Genomic DNA, 26,983 nt, shown 5'->3' with positions numbered 1-26,983 from the left:
ATGGAAAAACAAAACAAATGACTGATGTTTTGAATTGTAATTATATAATAGGTAACCAATAAGGCTATTGCTATTATACAACCCATCGAGTGTCTGACTATGGAGTATATTAAAACATAATAATTCTTACGGTTAATATAAAGGATGTTGATATGTCGAAGATTAAAGCCTATTTGGAAAAACATTGTTATTGTAACTTATACATATTATAATCGATACTCACATTATATTATGATGCCTACAACATTTTCATACTTAGGTAAATCCATTAAAATCATCATATTGTCTAGTATCTTAGTCTTTTTTTAGTTAGGTATTGCTCCCCCCCCCTCTCAAGAAAAAAAATACAACTTAGCAATATTGTTTATTAATAATAAAATGTTGCTGGGCCAGTAAGTTATTTTAATAAAAATCTGTATTTCGTTCCGTTTGCAGATTGCATAAAGTTCGGCATCAGCCGCCTGGTGGAAAAGTTCAACGACAGCCGTTCGGCTTACGACACATCGTATGCTGCGAACAACAACAACAACATCACCAAGAGCCTCAATGTACCGGATATCGACAACCGACGTGGAGGCGCCGACGACGACGACGACGAACGAGAAGTGAAGAGCGGCCGATGCGCGAGGGAGTCAGCCCGGAAGATATGGTCACCGGTGAGGAGTTCGCCATCGCCGTCCTCGTCGTCTGAACTGGACGTGGAGAGCCGGTTGGCGTCGCCGGACATCGACGTGACCAAATGCGGTACCACTCCGCCACCAACAGTGCAACCACCTCAGCCCATCGTATCTACGGTGCAGGTGACTGCAGCCGGCAAGCCACCGGTAACCGCCAAGAACTCGGAGGCGTTCAGCGTTAGTGCGCTGCTCAAACCGGACGCACCCCGCACCGTCAGACATCCGTTCAATCACCATCACCACCATCATAACCAGCAACAACATCACCAACAGCACCACCACCAACAGCAGCAGCAACAGCAGCCGGCCATGACAGCCGTCGATACCATATCGGTCACGAGATCGCTGTTGTACCCTGCCGTCCAGTTCCCGGACCTGATCAAAGACACACGGAAGGAAGTGCACTTGCACCCGTCCGCGGCCAACACGCTGCTTCAGAAACACTTTTCCGGTTTCAGTTTTCACCCACACTTCTATTCGGCCGCCAACATGCTGAACCCATCCAACGGTTCACCCGAGCACGGCGCCAATGGCGGCGGCAGTGGCGGCAGTGGCGACCCGCACACTGACAACAATCACAACTTGCTCACCAGCTCGCTGTATCTGAGTCTAGGCGCCGTCCAGGCGGCGGCCGCTGCAGCTTTTGTCCATCCCCTGTCCACAACAGGTAAGTCAACGACCAAATTATCCTTAAATCAAGTGCTAAATGCCCTACATTATAGTCTTATTCCCTATGCCATAGTGCCCATCATTATGGTGTTTCACGTGTTTGTGTCGATTAGAAATAATTTTTTCCATCGGTTGTGCATAACGTCAAAATTAGAAAATTCTTCATACTTATTTTAGTGAATGGAAGAAACCAAAAATAAATAACGGCGAAAAACGGGAATATTATAGATTTTGGGTTTTTTTTTTTTAATTTCATAATTCAAAAAGGAATAAAATAAAAATAATATTTTCCCTAGACCATTGGCATTATGTGTGCGAGTAACTATATAACTGTCAAACTTCTGAAGTTTTAATTAAATCTAATTTAATAAATACAAATATTTACCTATTTATGTATAATTTTTGTTTCTTGGCCGAAAAGTTAGAAAGCTTTAAATCATTCATATCAATATAAGTTTCTTTACAAGCTAAAGAAATATCATCAGTTATAAAATAACAGAAATTCATAGGTATAATTGCATTGTTTTATATAAAAAGAATCATGAAACATATTCATAATTTGGTTAGATGTATCTCATCCACTCCGTAGTTTACATTAAAAAAAAAAAAAAAAGTAAAAATCGTAATTGTAGTTTTAGTCTATTGTGTCGATTGGTAGTAATTTTTTAGTTTATTAGGTATCAATTAAGAGAATATTATAGCTATAAGCAATTATAAATAAATAATAGATATAAATTATTATTGCTCCAATAAAATGTTTGAAATTGCATGTACGATGCACCTCTAATATGTCAATATCCATAATTTATGTGTGGGATTAGTTATTACTTATTAGTATGAGGGTTGCTATAACGTATTATCGTGGTCATTGATTAGGAAATAGGGGGAAGGGTTCTTTAAAATGACCTTGGCGCCACAATATGTTCACTCATAAATTGAATAGTCACAATATAATTTAACAGCAGTAGGTACGTGTTGTCTATTCGAAAGTTTCCAATTTAATAGAATAACTTGACGCATATTATTGCAATTTTAAAAACTTATTTTATAAAATCCCTAGCACCTATACACCTTAAAATGAAAATTTTAATTTAAAGCGATGATTGATACATTTTACTCGTGAAGTTCCTTTTTTTACAAATAACCATTTTCGATTCCATATGCTTATTTTTATATATTCAAGTTTGAAACAATACTCAATATATTTATTGAACGTTTTTATTATTTGTTCATCAATATTTCAGTTTTGTTTAAAAAAATTTAATCTCATTTCTTCGATTATACATAATAATTATAGTTTAATTTAAAATAATTTAAAATAAATTTATCTAGATAAGATAAATATAGACAAAACATTCATATCTTTATCTTATTTAGGTAAAAATTTTTTATCTAGATACATTTAACTAAATACATTATAAAATGTGTAACTAACAAGTAATAACTATTCTACAATATTATTATAAATTATCATTCAATATAAAATAAAATAAGAAATAAGAAATCTCATCAATTGTAATAATTCAAAAAAAAACCATTTGTTATTATTTATGAAAAATTACGACTTGTAGATTATATATTATACATTTTGCTGATTATAATCATTAGTATACTATAAGAAAGGATTTGTGGAACTTATACCAACATTTGATCACTTTTCTGGTTCTACCACAAAAAGCATACTATTTTTTAAACATTTGTACATTTATTACAAATTTTCTGAGTTCCTTATACAAAATATCTTGTTTCCCAATTTTTTTTTTTTTTTTGAAACAATAGAACTATTTTGTGAATTTTTGCATCACTTGCAAACATAACAAAGAAATAATGAACTTTGATAGAAGAAAATTAAGGAGATAAGTTAAATAAAAAAAAAAATTATTAGTATAGATTGATGTAATGATGATTGTTATAAAATGTTTGAAATCAAATTCAATTCGAAAATTCACATTTAAATGGGGGGGGGGGGGGCAATAAGCACCTATATTATAAGTTCAAAACTTTTTTACAAACTATGCCTAGGTCTATTGTCTATACTAGACTATATATTATACTCTAAATCCAATCATATAATATACATCATTGATCGTTTTAAATGGTTTACTATATTATATCAACAACATTTTCCTTTATATTTTTATCGATAAATTATAATTATTAATTATTAATTGATGTGCTACTCTCTCTTAGCGATTTGAGATAAATGCCTCCTCCCCTCCCCATTGATGTCTGTAGCCTACGTATAATAACCATCATCATAATATGCGATGAGTATAAAATTAAAAACGACGTGCGTGTGCGTATGCCATATTGCAGGCATGAGTTCGCCGGCGGCCAATCCGTTCCACTCGTCGGGTCAACAGCAGACTTCCGGTGGCGTGGTGATACCGCATCCGTCGGCCGAGGACATGATGAAGCTGCGGCAACAGTTCGCGCCCGGCGCCAATCAGCCGCTGGCCGCGGCCCCACCGACGGACCCCGGCGGCCACATGCGACACCACCACATGTTGATGAGGGGCTCCGTCTTCGGCGACGTTTACTCGTGCATCAAGTGCGACAAAATGTTCCCGACGTCGCACGGTCTGGAGGTGCACTCTCGGAGGTCGCACAACGGCAAGAGACCGTTCTCGTGCGAGCTGTGCAACAAATCATTCGGCGCCGAGATAAGCCTGAACCAACACCGGTTAGTCGTGTCCGACCCGTTCTATCGTAATCATTTTTTTTTCTGATTTTATGAATTTTTTATTAATTGAAAAACACAATACAATACAAACAAAGTATTTAAATAAATAAATCATAATTTGCAATTATTGCGTATATATTATGAACATACATTGATGCAACGATATTGTATGTATTGTATACTATATTTCCACTAGATTTTATTGATACTCAAGTCTATACACATAATAAACTCGTTGTCTCCATTATGCCCGTTCAATATTGTCCTATTATGAGATATAATATTTTATGACAACGCTAACAAATTTTACGTGATTTTACCCTCGGCAAAGAGCATAAATTTATCCATCACAAATATTAAAGCTCAAGTCCAAAAATGTTGTGCTATTCATAGTCATAAATTGGTAATCAATATTAATATTTTATATCCTCATTCCTCGTTATAGGTATATTAAGAATATTTAATTATATATTTATAAATATATAACGACAAACACAGGAACCTAAGATAAATATAAAATTTAAAAATAAATGCAGAGTGTAACAAAATTTTTCTCAATCTGTAAAAGTCGCTTCGACAACAGAGTCTTAGTAAATAAAGATGTAGATTAATAGCATGTCTGCTGTGATGAGATGAAAGAAATTTGTTTCCTTAGGATGTCTGCATTATTAATAATCGTAATAAATTTAAGGCAAGGCTATATTAAAGTGGCAGAGAGATTTTTTGAGGACAAATGATTTTCATTCAGAAAAATAAATCTTCAAATCCATGTGTTATTAAATATAAAAACCTACCTAATTAATAAATATTTTTTTCTCTCGATAATAAAACGTATAACTACCACTATATTAACTGAGTCACCGGATTTTATTGATTTTTTAACTATTTAAAATATTGGCGCCGTATTGCAGTGTTGTGGATATAATTATTGACGTTCAATCACAAGCCCAAAACACTGCTTGTATACGTACTAACGCATTTTTGCCTATAATAATATTTTGTCAACGAATATTCTTTCAGAGTTCAGATAAATATTGAGCGATCTCGATTGTTCTGATTCTCTACACATGTGTAAATAATTATTACGTCAACTTAAAAAATATTATTGCGTTATTATTTTATTGTACTGTATTCGGTTGCGGTATTTTTCAGGTGGCTCTGTTGCCGTCGATCGGCGCACAACGTAGAAAAACTGTTTGAATGCAAACAGTGTGGTAAAACTTTCAAAAGGTCGTCCACTCTTTCTACGCACTTGCTGATCCACTCAGACACGCGACCATATCCCTGTCAGTTTTGCGGCAAACGGTTTCATCAGAAATCCGACATGAAGAAGCACACGTACATACACACAGGTAAGGGCGTTAAGTTTTTTTTTTTTTAAGGCATTAAGCATGATTTCGTATTATTATACGAAATCGGGTTGGATCAGGTTGGGTCGAAATGTAGGTTAGGTCTGCGTGTGCAACGGTTAAAAAAACTTTAAGATATATTAAGTATTATAGAACGCATCGCCGCGAGGGTTCGTTTTTGGTGGTATAACTTTGGCCAACTAATTTGTCGAGAAAACGGAGGGTTCTTAAAGGCCCGTCACTGTAATCCTTTTCCTTTGACAGCCATTAAAACGAGTCAATTACATCAACAAGCCAAGACGACGGCTGCGTTCCAATTTTCCTCTTCACCGTCGCTCATTTCGTGTTTTAACATGTTGTCGCCCCCTCGCACTTTAATATTTGAAAACCTCTCACTTGCTCTATATTTCTTCAACTCGTACCCTCTTTTTCGTGCTCTCTCTCTCTCTCTCTCTCTCTCTCTCTCTCCTAACTCTCTTCCCTATCCGCGCTTATATGTGTATACAATGACGATAAAGTTGCATCCTCTGTCCGCGTCCTTGGCGGTGTCACCGGTCAAACGACGACCGGGCGGAGTTGTAAATTGGAAACAATTACGTAATGGTGGTGGGCGCGGCGCACAGCAGCTAGCTATTATAGTCGTGCCATATATATTTTATAGGACGGCGGAGAAAGAGTGATGGAGATAAACGCACGGCCGAGAGAGAATATAACGTCTCTGCTTTATATTATATATAAAACGGCATACCGGAGGGTTGATACTTATACTGATTAATTGCTAAACAAGACGGCTGCTGTCGGGGCATAAGTCTTGCGGAAAAGATCGTCCGGACGCTATTAATTGCTACCTCCCCCCCTCACGAGTACCGCTAAATCGCTTGCACCACACCGCACCACCATAATATCCGTCGCGTAAAGTGTTCCGCATCACCGGCGTCCCTTGTCCAGGTGAATTATTCTGCTAATTACTCGTTTAGGGGTCGTCCGACGTTTAACAGTAAATAGTAACAGTAATAATCGGTTTGAATTTCGGTGGAATATTGCTGTAGACTTGTTTTTAAGTATGAATCGTTTTTTCTTTCTTTATTTATGCATAAAAGAGATGTATTTATATTGAATTGTTTTTCAGTTTTTGTTCTTTATAAATCTTATAAATAATAGTTACGAATATCAGCTATAGCTAGACAACGATATATAAACCCGATATAGTTTTATTTGCAAGATTATAATGAACTAGGTATAATAAAAGGATAAAAATAGTAATTTTTTATGTTTTGTATAATATTTCTATAAAAAATATTATTTATTTCCGTTTTATAGCCAAAATAGATAAATAATTTATACACTTTTTATAGTTACAGCAGAAGTGTGTGTGTGTTTACATTGTGCATAAGCAAACAAACACCCCAAATTATATGCATATTATTATGTATACCTACTACATGACTGGCATTATTTAAAAAAAAACATCCAAGCGTGTTTCCACGTGGATACCTATATAATATTATCGGTACACGCAATGATATACCTATTATGATGCCCTACATTTGTAAACTGGTAATACGTAGGTAGCCAGGTAGGTAATAGGATATTATATTATTTAAATATATGAAGAAGTCTTTTCAAGGTTATTTAACAACCCAAAATATTATGTTTTTATACAGACATATAAGTAAACATTTCAATAATCTATTTATATATAAATAAATAATAACAACTCTTAATCATATTCCGTTTGCCTTTTTTGTATAAACGAGCACGGAATGGTATAAGCTAAAAAGGTTTGTGAAACACGGACTTGACTTCTGAATATTTAAACAACTAAATAACAATTTCAAATGAAACTGATTGTCTTACATACCCTATTAATAGAATGTAAACATCGTAAAATAGGTATACCACAACATTTCTAGCATTCTTTATTTTTAAATAAATCTAACTAAATTAACCTAACCTAGTACCTACATTTTTCAATTGTTTTAAATTATTTTGTTTTTATAGAATTAATAACAACAAATAACAATTATTTTAATGTAGGTACATCTATATAAAAGTTCATATAAAAATACATTCCTTTTTTACAGTCCTTCAATGATTTTGCTTGTAGATTAGTTTATGTATATAGGTGCCTAAACTGTGACTAATTGAATCATGAGCAGCTTAATATTAAAATTAAATTATTTATCAACTACGACCTACCTATGCATAGTATGTAATTTTTAGGAGGCCAATTATAAAACTAACATTATAAATGTTCATCTTATTAGGCCAATATCCTAAATGAGATTACGAATAATAACATAATATACGAATTATTATTATGATATATATATATATTTATTAGTTGAATGATAAATTATCAATGTTGAATAAAATTCAAAAACAAATAGTAATTTCATGAGCCTTTGGTAATGTTGTATTTTCTTGGTGTTCAAGATAACTATAGTATATTATTGTAACGAGTGAACCTAAAATAAAATAAGTATTTTTTTAACGATAAAATACCTAAGAAATAAATCAATTAAATGGATTTGGTATGAATAAATTGGGCTCTAAATGGATCAAAGATTCAAAGACCATAGATTTTATTGTTCAAAAAGTAATTTATTAATTTAATGTTTAAAAGAATATGTATAATTTTTTTTTGTTTTTTATTTTTATTAGAGTGTTCGCATTTTACTGTCACGAGGGTTCTCTTTACACATCCAATTAAAACGAGAGGGAAAAAAACTGCTAGAATTAAAAAAAATAAATATATGTATAGGTAGGTATACATATATACTCTCTGAGGGGAACGTGGAAAAAAAATAAAGGAAATTAAACAAGAGGGCAAATCTCCAGTAATTCTAAAAAAAAAGTTCCCTCCGTACTTGACCGACGCATGTTCGGGTCGGAATTTTTTCTTTTTAATCTCCCGAAAGTGGGTCCTTATACAAATTCAGTTGATTAAAAAATGAATTAAGAAGAATACAAATTTATTTTAAGGTTGAAGAAAAAAAAAACTGGTTGAAAACACCCCGTCGTTTTGTCCTCGGCTGTGTGTAACTCGACTATACTACCTATATAGACACTCATTTATATCATTATATGGTACGCCAATACAAACTATTATAAAAATAATACAACGAAATAAATTTAATTAGATTTTTTTTCAACCACACATGACACATAATATATAGATAACACATCATGCGCGCTTAAACATATAAAATCCATCATCCACACGAGATTTCATCTGGCGTCTGTAATTTATTATGAGATTGCTCCAAATCGAACCTGCGACTACTTTGTAATGGACGATTCTATTTTAATGCGACATTTGTCTTTTTTTTATTGAGTTAATAAAGACTTACTGAAAACGACTGTCACTCGATCGATTTAGACTTTGCGAGTAATACGCATTCGGTTTTTATGTGCTTGATAGTTGATGGTCGATATAGGTATCTTTTAGTGTTTCGTACTTCTGTGTATATATATTAATTGTTTTACTTGTCTGACGCTTGTCTGATATTAAATTTAACAGTGGGTTTGTGCTAACAATAACTCTTTAGACTTCAGCCAATCAGCTAACATACCCATTCAAGTTTATTATAGTTATATTTTATAGTATGGCCGATACAATTTAAACTATCCAATCACTACTGACTAAAGATTCAAATAACAATAAAATAATATGCCAATACGATTAAAATAACTTGCATAAACAAGAAGCGATGGTGAGATTTTATGTCTATTTTTTAATTTTTCATAATTAGGGCTCATATAAGTTGTTTACTTGTTTTTATTTACGTCTAAAAAGACACTTTCCTAGCTACAAATGTATTCAACTTATATGCATTTAAATAATAATTTTTTTTTGATTTATTAATTTTCCTTACACTTATGAAAAAAAAAATGTTTTATAAGCTTTCAGTATAAAACTATTTTACTAGTGTCTACATAATTGTATAAATAAATTATAAATTTCAGTGACAAATAAACAGATTACTGCAGAGAGAAAAATCATAAATTTTTGCTATCAGTGTAGGTACACTGGAAACGTCTCAACACGGAATTGAACATGATATGTAAATATTTGAACAGAGATTCCTATATTTTTTGTGAAACCTGCAAAAATCGAAAGCAATTTTTTACATTTCTAATCCAATTCGAATAATTTGATGTGTGTCCTTAACACGAGGATTTTTATTCGCGTGACCGTATCTTTCAAGACGCGACTGCACGTTGTGCGCGTATTCTGCGACGAGCGTAGGCCGAGAAATAAATTTGCTCTTTCCGGTGGCGCCGAGTGGTGAAAGAAGCGCGAGGCGGCGTGATGAAGGTATATACATAGTGCGGTTGACGGTACTAAACGGTATAGGCGGTGTACGTTTAACGATCGTTTAAGTATATTATACGGTATCAAACAGTTTAGAAGTAAAGCCAAGTATTATCACTGTAATCGGTGTGGTACCATAACACTGCAGCCGGGCCACGTACACGTACACACACTGTGTGTTGGTGTTAAACCACTGCCGCGGGGAAGTTTGTTCACCGGGATTATCCGTGAAATTCATTCGTGGGGATTATATTATTATTATTATACGTCGTGTGCCGCGGGAATCGGCGGACGGAAGTATAATTATTATACTTCCGTATAATAATAATTAATAATAATAATAATAATAATTCTACGCGATCGCGGTATACCTATTATAGGTATACCGCGATCGCGTAGAATTTAATATATCCGGTTTTCCCGTATTAAACCGTATATACCTTATATGCCGTCGAAATTTAAATAAAGCGATTTCCGACACTGTATATTTGATGATATTCGCTGCATACCTTTACACGGATGAATCTGGTTTCTCGCAATGTATAATTATTATTATCATTGCAGTATTAAATTAACCTACCATAATATTGGTACATATCTTCGCGTTTAAAGTTAATTTAAAAATTGACGTTGATATTTCTGCGCTTCCTCAGGATACCTATTGGAAATTGTACGAGAGAATGCGTTCTCATTCGATCCAGTTACACTTAATTAGTACAATTTTGTTTAAATTTTATATAATATGTTACGTGCTATAATGTGCTGAATCGAATATAGGCTATATGTCTATTGAAAAACCTGCAAAAACTACATTGAAATACAAAATACCGTAAATGGTGCATTTTTATGATTTTTATGATTTTGAAGTTTTTTTTTTGCCTTTGGAGATGGGTGGGTAAAATGATCTAAGATCTCATTATTCGAATAATATCGAATAAAACGATTCCTAAACGTGTTTAATATTAACGTTCTTTAAATAATCATTTTACAATAATAGTAGGATAAATAATAGGAATAATATACCATAATACGGTATAATAATCTGAAATTGATTAGGATGATATTTTATGACGGGCGCGCCTGTATTTTAGGAGCCTGCAAGTTTGTCCATATTATATGAATTTGAAAAAATAACAATAATGTCAGTAACGATATTAATTTTAGCGTTGTGCCGGACAAATTTTTAATGCGATGAAAACGAAAATTGATTGCACCGACATATACGTAAGATATGTTGGTACCTATATATGGAGAACAAAAAAAGTGTATTATAGTTTTAATCGAAAAGCAACTAGGCGTGCACTCGCACGTGTTTGTTTTGTATTCGTATATTGGGTTTTAATGAAAATGTTTTCGTTCGTCGACAATATAATATATATATATACGCAATACATAAGGTCTCGAAGAAAGTCGTCGAAACTTCACCACGCCGGTCTGCACTTGTAACAATATGTACCTATATACATATATACGGTATACCCACGATGACAAAACGTTTCGAGTGGTTGAGTATTATATATATATATATACCTTCTGCGGTGGAAAACTGAAGGAAGTAGATAAATGCAAGGCGGCGGTCGGAGGTGGTTGGTCGTGGTTTCGCAGAGAGTAAATACGTAATATACGTATAATAAACCGAGACGAAAGGTTCTGTCAAGAGATCGGACGAAGAAGTGTGTTGTGTTATGGGCGCTATGGGGGTAGGGTAGAGAAATAACCTGTGCGTTTGTGTGCGGGGTGTATGTACACCACCAGTGGAGGTACCTATATACGATGCGGTGGTGGCGGCGGCGGTGGTATATAACAGTTGCAGTACAGATGAGAGTCTGTCCGAATCCATTTAGAGTGAACTGAAATAATATTTTCGTAAGCAGCTTTGTTCGAGTGGCCGCGGTCGGTGCGGCGGGCGAGTAGGCGGCCACTTTAATATATAATCCCTCGCGCCGCACACACGCTACAGTCGAACCTCATCGCGTCCCTCGAAAACCTCTCGTCACCGCCGCCGCCGCCGCACCCGTAAACCGCCGCCATACATAAACACGCGTGAGTGTGCGGTGCGCTCTTCGGTGAGTCTTTGGAGAGCCTGCACTGCTGTCGGTATATAACCACCGCCGCGGGAAAACACTTCGCGAAAGCGGCGGCGAGTAGATTGATTTTAGTAAACCTTCTGCCAAACTTTAACCTCCCCCACCCCTCCGCCCCGCTCACCGATCCGCGACGAACGCGCGCGCACGAACTCACATCACGCGCCGCCAGTCAGTAGGTACCTGCTAATCAAATTACGACGACTCGTGTGCGTTTATACTTTTGGGGCGTATCTGTCCCCTCGTCCTCCAGCCGTCCGCCCGACCACCCGACCACCCGTCCACCGCGGCAAACTCGGCCCACCTGACGCCGCGCGCGGTTTTCCCGTCCTACGCGTATCTATACGGGTATTGCGCGTGCCACCGCTGCGAGCCCTTTTTATTCACCATCGGCTTCTATGCCCATCGCCAAACTCCTCTCGGCCACTCCTCCGCCCCTCACGTTTATCGTTCTATCTCTGTCCAACGTATTTCTCACATTTCCTTTTATTTTTTATCGTTCCTTTTACATTCTTTTTTTCGGCCGCCCGGCAAAATCTCGTTACCGATAACAATCTCACTTTAACCGACGCCGTTCAACGTAGTTCAATATAGTCACATATATACACACTATTACGACGCGATTCAACACACACACACGTGTGCATATTATACATGTGTGTGTGTGCACCCGACTTTCTACCGAGTCTATTTTGGGGTGACGTCCCGACTTTGTTGTGCAGCTGCAGGTTTTATTCCAACGTTCTTCTTTATTATTATTAGTTTTTTGTTTTATATTCTACAAACGCGCGTATACGGGTCTCGCGATTCTTGGAATAATGTTTAAAAAATAAGAAGAGTACCTCTATGCAATAATATGTTATAAGATATTCGAATAAATTCTAAAACTTTGAAAATATATATTTACTGTCCATCGGGTGATGATGATGTATTCGATTGGCATTCGATGTTTTAACTATTATAGCTACTATATATTGTAATTTATATACATATAATAATATTTAGGGTTGTGTTTATATCCATGCGATAAATATTTTATGCAATTTCGCAGTAATTAGCGTAATCGTACGTTTTTCATAAATCGATCGTATCCGTAATGAGGACAGTATTTTTTACGACCCAATATTATTGTTTACAGTTATTTAAACCTCCAAAATCTTATTATAGTGTAACACCCAGAATTTATACTTGTATACACTTATATAGACTTATAAACACCTCTATACTCCCGAAGAAGGTACAAATAGTTTTCCGTCCTGTTATAACAGTTGATTAATATACCTATTATGCCGAGAGGCTATAAATCTAAATTTTTATTATTTTTTTAAATCAAACGTTCGTCATACAACGATTTATGATTATGATAGCATAGATTAATAGTACAGGTATGCGCCACGGGTTTGCACGTACCCGTAAGTATGTATTGTATATATAAATGTCTATACTGTAGTCGTAATTGGTGACATAATGATGTAAAAATCACTACAATAGACATCACGGTGGTAAAATTTGAGTTTATTATGATATTATTTATAGCTAGTCGAACTGTCGACTTGAAAATCAGACGCCGTGAAATATAAAACACCATTATTGAATATTCATATAACAATATAGGAACACATTACACATAATGTTATGATGTTTAAAGACGGGTCTACCGCTTATTCATCTATCGTGCCGTGTCCAAAAGTCGAACCCGACTCAACTTTAAAAATATGCCCTCGCATTACGAATACGATAAAATCCATAGAACACGTGACAGATGACATAGCTGCGAACCCGCGGCTTAATACTAACACATGTCCTGCATTAGTAACAGCGTGAGTAAAATGTCTGTTCAATAGGAATACAAAACGCCATCATTGCATAACAACCTACGCGTGTAATATATTAAAATAACAATAATATGATATAACATATTATATTATTATTTTTATTATTCACTGTCGCGTATATAAGTGCGTGTGAGAGGGACTATATATCGACAGTCGCGCGAGTAAAAAAACGATGAGTATATTATTATTATTATATTGTTTTTATTTATTATTTTAAGGTCACGCGCTACCGTCGACACTGCGGCGCAGTGACAAACGCAAGTCCGCCCCTTCCTCCCGCTCATCATCCCACGATCGTCATCGTCTTATATTATATTATGTTGCCGTCCTTACAAGTGGCAGCCTCGCTTTTTCGCCGCCACCCCGCACGGCAATCGTCCTTCCCACCTATGATGACGCTCTTCCACGCACACCCGCACGCCCGCGCAGTTGTTTTATACGCATTTACTGTGTGCGCGTGCGTATTCCGTCATCGTAGTCTCTCTCTCTCTCTCGCCCTCTCTCTTTCGTTCCAACGTTAACAATAACACTCGACTGGAATTGGCTATATACGCTCCTGTTATATATATATATACACATATATAAGGCAAGTACACACTTGTCCCATCTGTCGAACGGCAATCTCGATGTCTCACTTCGTTTTCTCTCCTGCAAACGCTGCACCTCCCCCTGACCCCCACCTGAACGTCGGTTCCTCTCAATGCTGCAACCACCTCGCGCTCGTCCTGTATTCTTGTTTTACCACTGTGGTAACAAAACAACATATTGGTTTTCACGCGCCATACCTATCGGTTATTTTTCATTTCGTCTGCTGCTGCAGCCTATCTACGTGTACATACTTCACTGTACGTCTCCATTCTCTCGTTTGTTTTAGCCGTCTCTGCACCGCTCTCGATTCCCCGTCGCTCCCCTGCGGTGCTGTCGTTTTGTTTGAATTTTCGTGTTTAATTAATAATATTACAATAACGTACGAACGGTATAATGTATATACAGATAACAAGAAAATCGAGTACAGCGGTATAATATTATTATCGTACACGAGAATTATCGATCGACTCAAAGCCCGTCGAAGACGTGGTAAACAAAAGCGTCAGCTTGATTATAATATAATATTACAATAATAACGTCAAGTACCTACCACGTATATATATATAATATATAATATAATCATCGTTCTACATAAAATAACAGAACAGCTTCAAGTGGATTGTATCGACCCTATGTCGAAAATGTGTTGATATTACACGTTTTGTCAGTTCCCCGCGCGTAGAGTTTTAGATTATAAAGTACAATAACAGTAGTGAAAAAAAAAATAATACTCGCAATATATTTTGCATGCCTATACAACAGGTATATAATGATAATATAGTCTGCTATAGCCTGCACATTTATAGTCGATAAACAATCGACTTTGTACTATTCATTGTGTAAATTTTGCACGAATAATGTACAATAATATACACATATAGGTAATTTTCGTCATGTAGGTACACATATTATGTTTATGTGAAAAATCTCCTAACTTTTTGTTCCGCAACGGTATAGATGGCAACATTTCTGCTGTGGTTTTTTTTATGTAATGTTTTCTTAAACAGCTTGGTCCAAATTCCGATGAAAACAACAACCTAAAACAAATATACGTTCCTGCCTACACGTATATGTATATTGTTACATTGTTTTTTTGAGGGATTTTTTTTTAGTAGGTCGGTACGCCACGTTATATATTAATACTATATTATTACAAGGGTTAGGAGCAAGTTTGGGTGGAAATAAAAATAGAGCACCAGAGAGCAGAGTGAATGGTGGTTTGGTAGGTAGTGAGAAGAGATAGAAAGATAGAGAGAGAGCGAGAGAGAGAGAGAGAGAGAGAGGAAGAGATGTGGAAATTGATAATAAATGTTTTTAAAAAAAAAACTAAAAAAACACGGACACGAACGGCGACCGCCGCGTGACGTATTGCCCAGGATACATATATATATATATATATATATATATATACATACTGTATAGTCCCTGTGAATGGCGTGAAACTATATATACATTGTGCCAAACATCCCTCGGGAGCTCTGACCCAATCGTGTTAATTATTAGCGCGCGGGTCTTTATCGCACAGGGAATTTGACTACGTCGAGGGCCATACGCGCGCAGCCGGAGGGACGTGTGTTATATATAATATATATATATCATAATATCCATAATCATCATGACTACGATTATACATCTAGCGTGTGAGTATTTCACTGCACACTATACCTATATTATATTTATATATATGTGTGTGTTTGTTTATTTCCTCCCCACACTTGCTCGTATACAGTCGATGGGCGTCATAAAATCAAAAAATTCATCTCACACGTCGTACTTCAAACGGCCATATACGTAACTACTTAATGTTATATTATACCGTTTATAGGTACGTGTTATTTCGTTTATCGATAAATAATAATTATAGAGTGATTTGAAGATGTCAGAAGAATTTTTTAGATTTCATACACTGTTGTTGACATATTATTGATAACTTTGAGATTTTTCGAAACTTAAACTACATTTATTCGATATATTAGTATCTAGATGAAAATGTATTTATATCTTCATATTTATACTCGTGCATTTTAGCTCAGTTGTATTTGTCTATATCTAGAATGTTTTAGATTCTGAGCGGAGCGATGAATGTATTGATTTTACCATGATGTGTGTTTTTATTTATTTTTTTTTTTTTTGTGTCAAGAGTGAGCAACAATACTACATTGATTCAATACATTGCACTAAAAAAAAGCATTTTGCCTTGCATAGTTTAGACTTGATTGTGCGTATAAAATAATATAGTCTTTAAGTCTTTTAGATTCCGAGCGGAGCGATGAATGTATTGATTTTACCATGATGTGTGTTTTTTTTTTTTTTTGTGTGTGTGTGTGTCTGTCATCACGTTTTTGGGCAGTAAAAATGCTTCGATTTTTGACTTCAGTACCTCGTTCGATCAGAAAGTGAATCTAGTTGGTACTTTGGGGGGTCAAAAGTAAAAAATTCTTAATACTTTTCTAAATAATCGAGAAAAACAAACTAAAAATTAAGGGGAAAACGGGAAATTTTACGCACATTAATTTTTCGACAAAATCGATTTTGGTTTTTGATGTAACTTTAAAACAAATGACCATAGATACATGAAATTTTCACCGAATGTTTATATAAGTATATTATATCCACCATGCAATTTTCAAAAAATTTCGACTTAAGTTGAACTATTCATAGACATTTGAAATTTTCGATCATTATTAGTTTTTTTTAAATTATTATCGATAAAAATTTATTTGTTAGGCAGAAAAGCTTGAAAATTTAATACAAGACTCTTAACATATTGTTACAATAGCAGTTGAAAAATAAAAGAAATTCATTGTCACAATTTTTTTTTATAAGCATTCAAAGTTTGAGTTTTGACAACATATTATGTAAAAATCACGAAAATTCACAAATTATTTTAAGCTAGAAATTCATAAGAAATTTTGTTTTTAAATCTAAGATTTGAAAATTTAATACAAGATTCCTTACTAGTTTGTCAATATTTATCACAAATAAAAAATTCACCGGAAATTCAAATTAAATTTTTATGAGCATTTGAAATTTAAATTTTTACAACATTGAATTTTCACTGTATTTCACATTTAGTGATTTTCTTATTTTGGTGTAACTCTAAAAGTCTAAAACAAATGACCGCAGATACTTGAAATTTTCACTGAATGTTTATATAGGCATTTAATATGTTTGATAATATTTTGAAAATATTTTGATTTGTTTTGAGCTGATTACTGACATTAAAATTTTTAAACTTTTTTAGTTTTTTTTTTTCTATAAATATCGATAAAAATTTATTTGTACGGTAGAAAAGCTTGAAAATTTAATACAAGGCTTCTAACACATTTTAACAATAGCAGTTGAAAAATAAAATAAATTCATAGCCACAATTTTTTTTTTACAAGGATTCAAAGTTTGAATTTTGTCAACATACGTAAAAATCGCGAAAATTCATAAATTATTTTATGCTACAAATTCATAAAAAATGTTCCTTTTATATCTAAGATTTAAAAATTTAATACATGGCTCTTATCATATTTTTACTTTTACAATAGCAATTGAAAAATAAAAACAATGCGTAGTCACAATTTTTTTTTACAAGCATTCAAAGTTTGAATTTTGACAACATATGTAAAAATCACGAATATTACGAATATTCGCAAATTATTTCAAACTAGAAATTCATAAAAAAATTTTCTTTTTAAATCTAAGATTTGAAAATGTTTAATAATCTATAATATATCCTAGACAGATAAACCGTCTTCGCTCAGAATCGTTTTTCGTATACAGTGATATAATATCATTGGATTCAAATTTAATTCCATCCATTACAGTAGCCCACATGTAATCTACTGTACAGCAGAGCGACATCCACGACTTACCCGCTTTTTTTTTTTAATTATCTGCAAGTTGGACTGGTACCGACATTGCTTACGAGACATTATTGGTCATTATATAAATAATATTGTCGTAAAATCATGTTCTTAAAGAATAATAAAGGATGAGTATGACCCGCTCCTCGATTTATTTTTGCATAATTTCCTGAGAGGAAACATATTATTCAAATGTACTCATGTTTATGTAATCCCGTTCGTTACAAAAAACTCTACTACTCATAATAATATATTATAGTAACTATACACTTTTTTAATATTATACACCCTCAGCATGACATTTTCTGTAAAAAACAAAATAATAATACAACTGCAGTTTAGCATAATATAATATCTCGTACACACTTATCGGTTATAATAATATGATTCGACGCATGATGGTATTATACTTAAATGCACGCACACTGAATATAAATATGTCACATAATACATAAATACATGTGCAAAAATGAACACGGCGAGATCCGAAGATTTGTCGTAATGCATCGCAGCACGTCAGCCCTTAGACCAATGCACGTCTCCGATTTCACGTTTGGGACGACATTTTATTGTTATGTATATTAATTTATTTCACTAAAAAAATAAAAGCGAATATTGTTAGGTTGCAGCGACGGTGGTATAATACTGGTATACATTATAAATTATAATATTTAATAGATAAAATATATATTAATTTAATACACATGTATAATGAATCATTATTAATGATGTATAATATTATACTATCGAATAACTCTCAGATATTAAATTATATCCGTAACAATTGCGAGTATTTTATTTTAATATTATTTCGTTTATATCTAATATAGTAGTAATATATAATAACATATTTATATACATATTTCATATTTATGTTTATGATAAGAAACAGACTAAGTAAGAAAATAACAATCGTACAAAGCCTAATATACCTAAGTGCAGGGTATATAATAAAGAAATTGCCAACATGTATATAGCAGCATTTTATACGAGACGATCAAAATCTTCATGTAAAATGTGAAGTAGACGAATACATAGATGATGTACCTAAGTAGGTATTGATATCCAGAATTAAAGTACAAATTAATAATTTATATTTTGGAAATTTGGAAATTTTAAAGTCATAAAAATAGAGATGTAATATTAGAATTATATTAGTATGTGTTCACAATTTTTATTAAATTGATAGTTGGTAATGATGTACAAAAAATATGTGACTAATCCTACGATAATACGCCATATCGAATATCTTATAATGAATACTTTTATTTTGTATCCCAAATACGTAATTGAAATATTGAATACATTAAAAAATATATATTCCGATATTCGAATTTCATTAGAATATAATTTTTCTCACTAATATTAGTGAGTTTAGAGATTTACGTTATATAAATTAACGTTGGACGGCCATATTTCATTCAAAATATTTTTAATAAATAAAAAAAAAAAATTTAATATACGTATTTGAATAATTTCTTCAGAAATTATTAAAAATAGTATTCGAATAAAAAAAAGTATTTTTGAATACCTACATTTGTTTGAATATTTTACAAAACTGTCTATCGTTATATTGTATTACTCTTTTATACGCCATTAATTACCCATAATAATTATTAATTAAGAAATAATCTTTATAAAATAGGATATTACACACAAATTGTAATATTCTATAGTTTCATACTTCCTAAAAAATTTAAAAAATTGTACAATGTTCTACATTGCGCTAAAAATGTTTTTAAAGAATTAAAGACCTCGATAAATCCTTGATGCTTTCCCTATTACTTTTTAAACAAAATTAATCATACATGTAAGTTATATCAAATCTTCAGGTTTCATTATCATAAAATGATTGTCTGACTTAGAAGCATGTAAGAAAATACAATAAAAAGTAAATTTTTAAAATTGAAAATGTTTAATTTTCTTGAAGCAACATGACTCTTAGTTTTATTATTTTACCACTCATTTTAATATGCTATTGTTCTCATAATATTAATAAAGGTTATCAGATTAGATTAGAAGTCCAATACAAAAAAAGCGGGTAAATCGTGGATGTCGCTCTGCTGTACAGTAGGTTACTGTAATGGATGGGATTAAATTTGAATGCAATGATAGGTATCATTGTATACGAAAAACGATTCTGAACGGAGATGATTTGTCAGTGTAGGATATATTATATTTAAATATTGTCATATATTCTATTTTGAAACAAATATTTTATTTTTCAGTTAAGTCACATTTTGCATAAGGCACGGTTAATCAATTAGTGTAGTTATCATATAGTTATCATAAATCATAATACCTTATATTATCATAGATATACGAATACCTGGTTTGAGGATAAATCGTTGTCATTACGCGATTTCATAAAAATTTAAAACTCAAACGCTCAAAACATTTTTCCTATAATGACACTTCAAATTTTCTCTATAGCTATTTGAAGCAAAACTTATGGAAAACTTGGTGTTAAATTGTATAACCTTAGATATAAATACAAACAATATTATGAATTTTGAACTACAAAATAATTTGCAAATATTCATGGTTTTGAGGAATTTTTGTCAATATTTGAAATTCAAATGCTAATAAAAATTTAATTTGAATTTCCGGTGGACATTTTTTTTGTGATAAAGATTGAAAAACTTGTAAGGAGCCTTGAATTAAATTTTCAAATCTTAGGTATAAAAGGAAAATTTTTTATGAATTTCTAGGATAAAATAATTTACGAATTTTTGTAATTTTTACGTATGTTGTCAAAATTAAAATTTGAATACATGTAAAAAAAACATTGTGGCTATACATTTATTTTATTTTTCAACTGCTATTGTAAAAATACATTATGAGCCTTGTATTAAATTCTCAAATCTTAGAATTAAAAAGAAAAACTTTTATGAATTTCGATCTAAGATAATTTGAAAATTGCCGTAATTTTTACGTATTAAGTCAATATTTGAACTTCAAATGATGAGAAAAAAAATTGTGCCTATGTATTCTTATAATTTTTTAATCACTATAATAATAACTTATGAGGAACTTTGTATTAAATTTTCAAGTATTTTGAATGGGCCAAAAATTTTTTATTGACACTTCAAAAAAAAATTTTCAGACAAATTGAAAATTTCAGGCGTCTATAAATTTCTCAAAAAAAGTCAAAATATTTTGAAAATTAAATCATGTAAAGAAAATGCCAATCCTAATAACTGGTAAAATTTTCAAGTATCTAGGACTTATACTTTTTGAATAATAACAAATATTTAAAATCGTTTCAGGATAAATCGTTATCGGTACGCTATTTCGTAAAAATTTAAAATTTAAACGCACTTAGAATTTGTCCTATAATGATGCTCCGAGTTGTCTCTACAACTAAAATAGACAAAATCAAAAAAAAAAAAAAAACAACACACATCATTGTAAAATCAATGCATTCATCACTTGGTTCAGAATCTAAAATATAATAGGTACATATACCTACCCTATAGGTATTATAAACCATACACTACAACAAAAATAAAAATAAAATTTAAGAACAGTACTGAAATAATGTCAACACTCAGTTTTAGACGTTAGTAAAAAACACTTTGAAAATAATTAAAATATATAAATAACTGTAGGATATTAAAGTAATACGCTGCCGTGCCTATAAAACCCAAAAAATTTAGCCACCCGAGGTACTCCCTCCCCCCCCACCCGGTACAACCTGCGTACTCAATGTACGTTTCTGCAATGCCCCTGGACATTCGCCCGTGACATGCATACACGACGTACGCGCGTACGTCGATCGCAATCAATTTTTTAGCACACCACAATATTTTTTGAACCACCCGGCTATATAATATCATGGCCGTATTATTGTATATAATGTACACTGAGCGCAAATGAGACGATAACCAGATTTCATCCCTCTCTTCCTACCCCCGCCCGTGTGCCTTAAATTCGGGGCCTGTGTATGATAATGACGCGGGCATTGTTCGCGGTACGCAAAATTAAATCTAATAATATGGGCGCGTAAGTGACGCCGCCGCCGCCCCCGAGGCGAAACGGATATAATATTATAAACTGTGCCGCCACCGACTAACCGGAACACGCAAGTCACCGGTGCCAGCAGTGTGTGTGCTGCACGACCATCAGACCGGGGATCTATCGCGTAATCTCGTTATAGAATGCGCTCACCCTGTATATAATACGCGTAAAGTACAATGATTCATGGGTCATACTACACGCCAGAGCAGCGTTATTATTATTATTATTATCGTTATTATTATGATGTACACACGCAACGAGAGACTGCCGGGCCACCCGCTTGCACGTGTCAAACGACGACGACGGACGGGCCCACTCCAACTATATTACAAAATATCGCCGTTCGTATATAATTATTAATTATTATTATTATTATTTAATACTATTATTATACAGTCTCGTTTCCTATTATTATATATTTTCGACCGTTACGGATGTTACGGTGCAACCGACGACGAGATAATCGTAATACTATTTTAACAAGGTTCAATCGTCCGCTGTTCTTATTGCGGCGCCAGACGTTTAACGCACGCGAACCTCGCCATATATAAGTTGTTTATTTAGGTACTGTATTTTTCTCGATTTAAGGTGATCAATAAATTGTTATTTAATGGAATTGAGTCGTCCACGTCCACGTATGCTATGTGCACACTGAACGAAATATGAGTACGACGATTTATCTACCATGTACGGCACCGCGGCAAGATCGAGCAAAATCTGTGATTTATTTTTATGATTCCAACATTTGGGAGCTTAATAATAGTTAAACGACAAGGTAAATCCGTAAATTAATTCTATATTTACTGTGTCAAAACACGATAAATATATCATCAATATTAAATGATGTGTTGGACTGTTGTTGCATCCTCTCTAGTGAACAGTGATAAATCTAATTATTATTGTCTCGCCCGATCGTGTATATTTTGACGTTTGACGATGAATGATGATCATATAACTTAGCCAACTCCTAAGGTATGCTCCGTTTCCAGGACATCGTTCGAAATTTAAGTTCCACTCTCGAATCGATGTGGCGGTGACCAGGTCGTATAGTTTTTTTTATTCGAGATATCCATTTACTTGAGGCTTAATTTTCATTGAATTATATAGGTAATATATCACCGGACGGGAGGAAAGTTTTCAACTCTATTATCGAAATTAGTAGGACCATCGACGCCGTGGATACCTACTCGATTACCTAGTCGCTTGTAATAAATTGTTCTCGTTTCTATTTTATATTTAAAACATATTTACAAACAATAATTTCGACGTCTTATTTCAATTAATATTTAACCATCTGTGTACTGTGCACAATATATAGTTATCGCTCGTTTGCAATTTATTGGTATATATGTAAATGTATAATAGATACCTAGGTTAGATAGTACGATAACTGTAGGTACTTCACCAAGGAAATAAAAAACTGGTATAAAAACAGTAAATACAGTGTCTAGTTTATTTCGATTTGAGTATAAGGTATATACCTATCACAGTTAACGGTCGAATCTGTTTCCAGCATACACTTACTTCGCTTTGTAGATAAACCCCACCTTGCAGGCAGATTGAATTAAGCATATGAGCTTTTTGCGTTTTTTTTCAAGAGTAAAATAGGTAGGTATAAATATAAATTCATGAATAAATCGATTCAAGCATACCTCTATAGCGAAAATTCTATACCAATTGAATGTGGTAAAATATTAACAAGTCGTAAAAATCGGATAGATGCCGAATTCATTTCCCTTAAAAATATCCTAAAAATGTCCTCTGTTGTGTACAAATTTTTTTTTTTTTAACTGCTTGACAATTTTGTATTAAGTGATTCCAGATCTAAATCGGTTACTGCAGAAAAATTAATTTATGTTTTTTATATCATAATATTATATGTATTGTTATTATCCGTGGTGTAATGCGAAACGCCATCAAATATTTTAATACAATAGTGCGTATCGTATATCCCGTGCTTACTTATGTGTATTATTCAAATTTTAGTAATCTACTGCGACTGTCGCACGCGATTCACGGATACTGGCAGCCAGCAATATATTCCACTGCGCGCGGTTGCAAGGTGGCTGCACAGGGGGCGATGCTTGTTCCGACACGAATTGATAATTTTTCGTAGTTTCCTTAATGCAATGCGCATTGTATATTATTGTATTATTATAAGTCGCGGGTTCTGTGGTTTCGGTTAAGCCATTTATATACCGCCACACACGCACCACGCGTTCAACGATCCGGAGATGTCACCCCGAATAATATTAACGTCGTCGTATATAATAATATACCCTTTGGCAAACATCGACAAAACAACGAACTGCAGTGTAAGCCAATATAGTGCGCGTACATATTATGTTTTGTATACGTGTCAAACGTGACGTCCGGGACCCACCGCACCCATCGCAGTCGACGGAATCCGTTTACAAAGGCCGCGGACCGCGCGAAACGGTTTCGAATTACGTACATGATAATAATAATAATAATAATAAAACGTACACATATTCGTATATATTATTATGTATATAAGCTGTAATATTTACAATACGCCTGCACGCTGCATATAACACCGCTGCAAGCTCATTAACGCGCAACAGTCCGTCCTCTTTCTTTTCTACGAAAATCGCGTTAGAATAATATTAATATATATTATAGATATAGTACGCGCTCAGTAGGTACACTTCTACAATCTGCACGAACTGCCCCAAAATCTACCTAACGCCACGATGGCATTGCAGCGTATTTCAGTATTATAATTATGACATGACGTGTGTGCAAACTGCAGCCTTTATACATATATATATATATATAGAGTGTGATGACGATAAAAATGTTGTGCACCGATATATGTTTAAGTATTATTATACTTTATGTATATATATATATATATAGAATGCGGAGAAAATAATATCCTATATGCGATATTCGGTGCTGTGCTGTTGCAGTGACGTCGGTCGGTGCACCCTAAATAGCGGGGCCGAGCTGAGCAATTCGCTGAGACTCGTCGGGGGAATTGGATCAGGCAGTGGAGAACAAAAAATTTGTTCCATTGTCGACCTCCCGACGACCCTATGTTCGCGCTATATCCGTGATATTAGCTTTATTGCCCTCTTCTCGCGTGCAGCACTCTGTCGTATATAATATACGTATATGTACATAATACACCGCGCGTATATACTATATATATATACCTATATATATATCCACAGATAATAATAACCGTATTGATATACAATAATAATAATAATAATAATATCAAGACGTATTACATATATACAATATATATATATATATATAATACGAGAGCGTTAAGTGCCGGTCTGGAATGACTTCGTGTCTGCAGGCGTAGTGGTGGACGTGTGTGTGTGCGCGTGCGACGACGACTTTTATTGGAACACATAAATCATAATAAACGCCGCTCGCGCGTCGGAGGCGGTTTAATAGTTTAATTTGACTATACGTCTTATTCCCATATAATATGTAATAACATAAATATATATATATATACTTATTTGCAGTGTTTGAGGGGTTCGATCAAATCTCCAAAGTCTGCGCTTATATTATATGCTCTGCCGCTATAAAGTACAAGCGCAGCGTACGTCTGCCAAATCGCACGCACGTCATATTATATGATATACAATATAATAATTGTATTATGATATAAGCACGTGTGTATGAATATAATGTATCTACGATAAGTTAATAATGTGGATATATTGGTGATATAGCGCTGGATCCCCAAGAGTAGCATGGATTTTGCACCGCAGACATATAATGTATATAGTGATAGTTTATATATAATATGTAAATATATATTGATATTTATTGGGCTATAAGTATACACTACACATAATAATGCACTATAGGTAATATGCTTAGTATGTATCGTATAATATAATATATTATAGTACTTTGTGAGTTTTTTCTATCTTCTGTCCTATATAAAAATATATGTGGTTGTTAACTTCAATCGACCTAATTAAAATTACTTTTTACACTTGATAATATGTTATACCTAACCTAACTGCGCAAGAGCTGTTCGTGTGACGTTTGTTAATTACCGTTTCATTCTCTATGTATAATAATCTATATATCATCCAGCTGTTTCTAATAATGCATATTTATTATTGTAATCATCATATACTTACAAGTCAGTCCCAATAGTTTGTCCAATCTCATTAAAAAAAAAAACTTTTATACATAATATCTTTGTACGGCGTTTATTACATATTTTGAATTTTATAGTAATTTAAAAACATTCAATAAATTATAAATTTCAAAAATTCCATTCACCAAGAGTATCTTTGAATCGAAAATATTGATAAACGCGAATGTATACATTTTTAGGCATTTAAACCTCTTAGGAATATTTAGGTTTATCGTCATTGATCTCTCCCAGCTCGTATAAAAATCATATTTACGCCACTTTTTAGGTATAGGTACGTGAAATGTGTATACTATATAGAATTCTTTATAAAAAATAAAATCTATCGATTTTAATCTAACACCGGAGAAAACGCGATTTAAATTTCACAGACATGTTTGTACATAACCTCAAACCTATGTATAAAGGTGATGCCGGTCGGAATATCAATTGCTTATAATGGTTGAAAATCGAGACACAGCGAAGGAGAGCTTTTGATCGCGTGAAAATCAAAAGTCCCGCATCAGTGACGGTCCAAAATTACCGCCTTGGTGGGCAATAACTACCGTTTAACTGTACAATATGTACATGCTCACGAACCATAATAGCCATATATGAATTTAAGTTCAATAATAAAATACATTACAACTCATCATATACGATATTATATCAGCATTACCATGGTATAATATATACTGTATACGTATATAGGTGCCTATATATAAAGTGTAATAATAATATTATAAAGACATAAAGTGTATACGAATCTGGGTG

At 33.5% G+C, this 26,983-nt stretch overlaps 1 protein-coding gene across 2 annotated transcripts in view; it reads left to right on the top strand.

Annotated features, from left to right (window-relative positions):
• Positions 1 to 26,983, top strand: part of LOC107161578 (uncharacterized) — a 70,561-nt gene that overhangs the window by 29,364 nt on the left and 14,214 nt on the right. For both annotated transcript variants that reach the window (XM_089217293.1, XM_089217292.1), the window contains exons 2-4: positions 436 to 1,344; positions 3,663 to 4,029; positions 5,182 to 5,381. In XM_089217293.1, coding sequence (XP_089073419.1) covers positions 436 to 1,344; positions 3,663 to 4,029; positions 5,182 to 5,381 — 1,476 coding nt within the window. The remainder of the gene's footprint in view (positions 1 to 435; positions 1,345 to 3,662; positions 4,030 to 5,181; positions 5,382 to 26,983) is intronic.

Source organism: Diuraphis noxia, unplaced genomic scaffold (genome assembly GCF_037042655.1).
Source record: "Diuraphis noxia isolate RWA-SAM2 unplaced genomic scaffold, SU_Dnox_SAM2 contig0001, whole genome shotgun sequence".
Classification (NCBI taxonomy): Eukaryota; Metazoa; Arthropoda; class Insecta; order Hemiptera; family Aphididae; genus Diuraphis; species Diuraphis noxia.
This window is presented reverse-complemented; position numbering and strand designations above follow the sequence as displayed.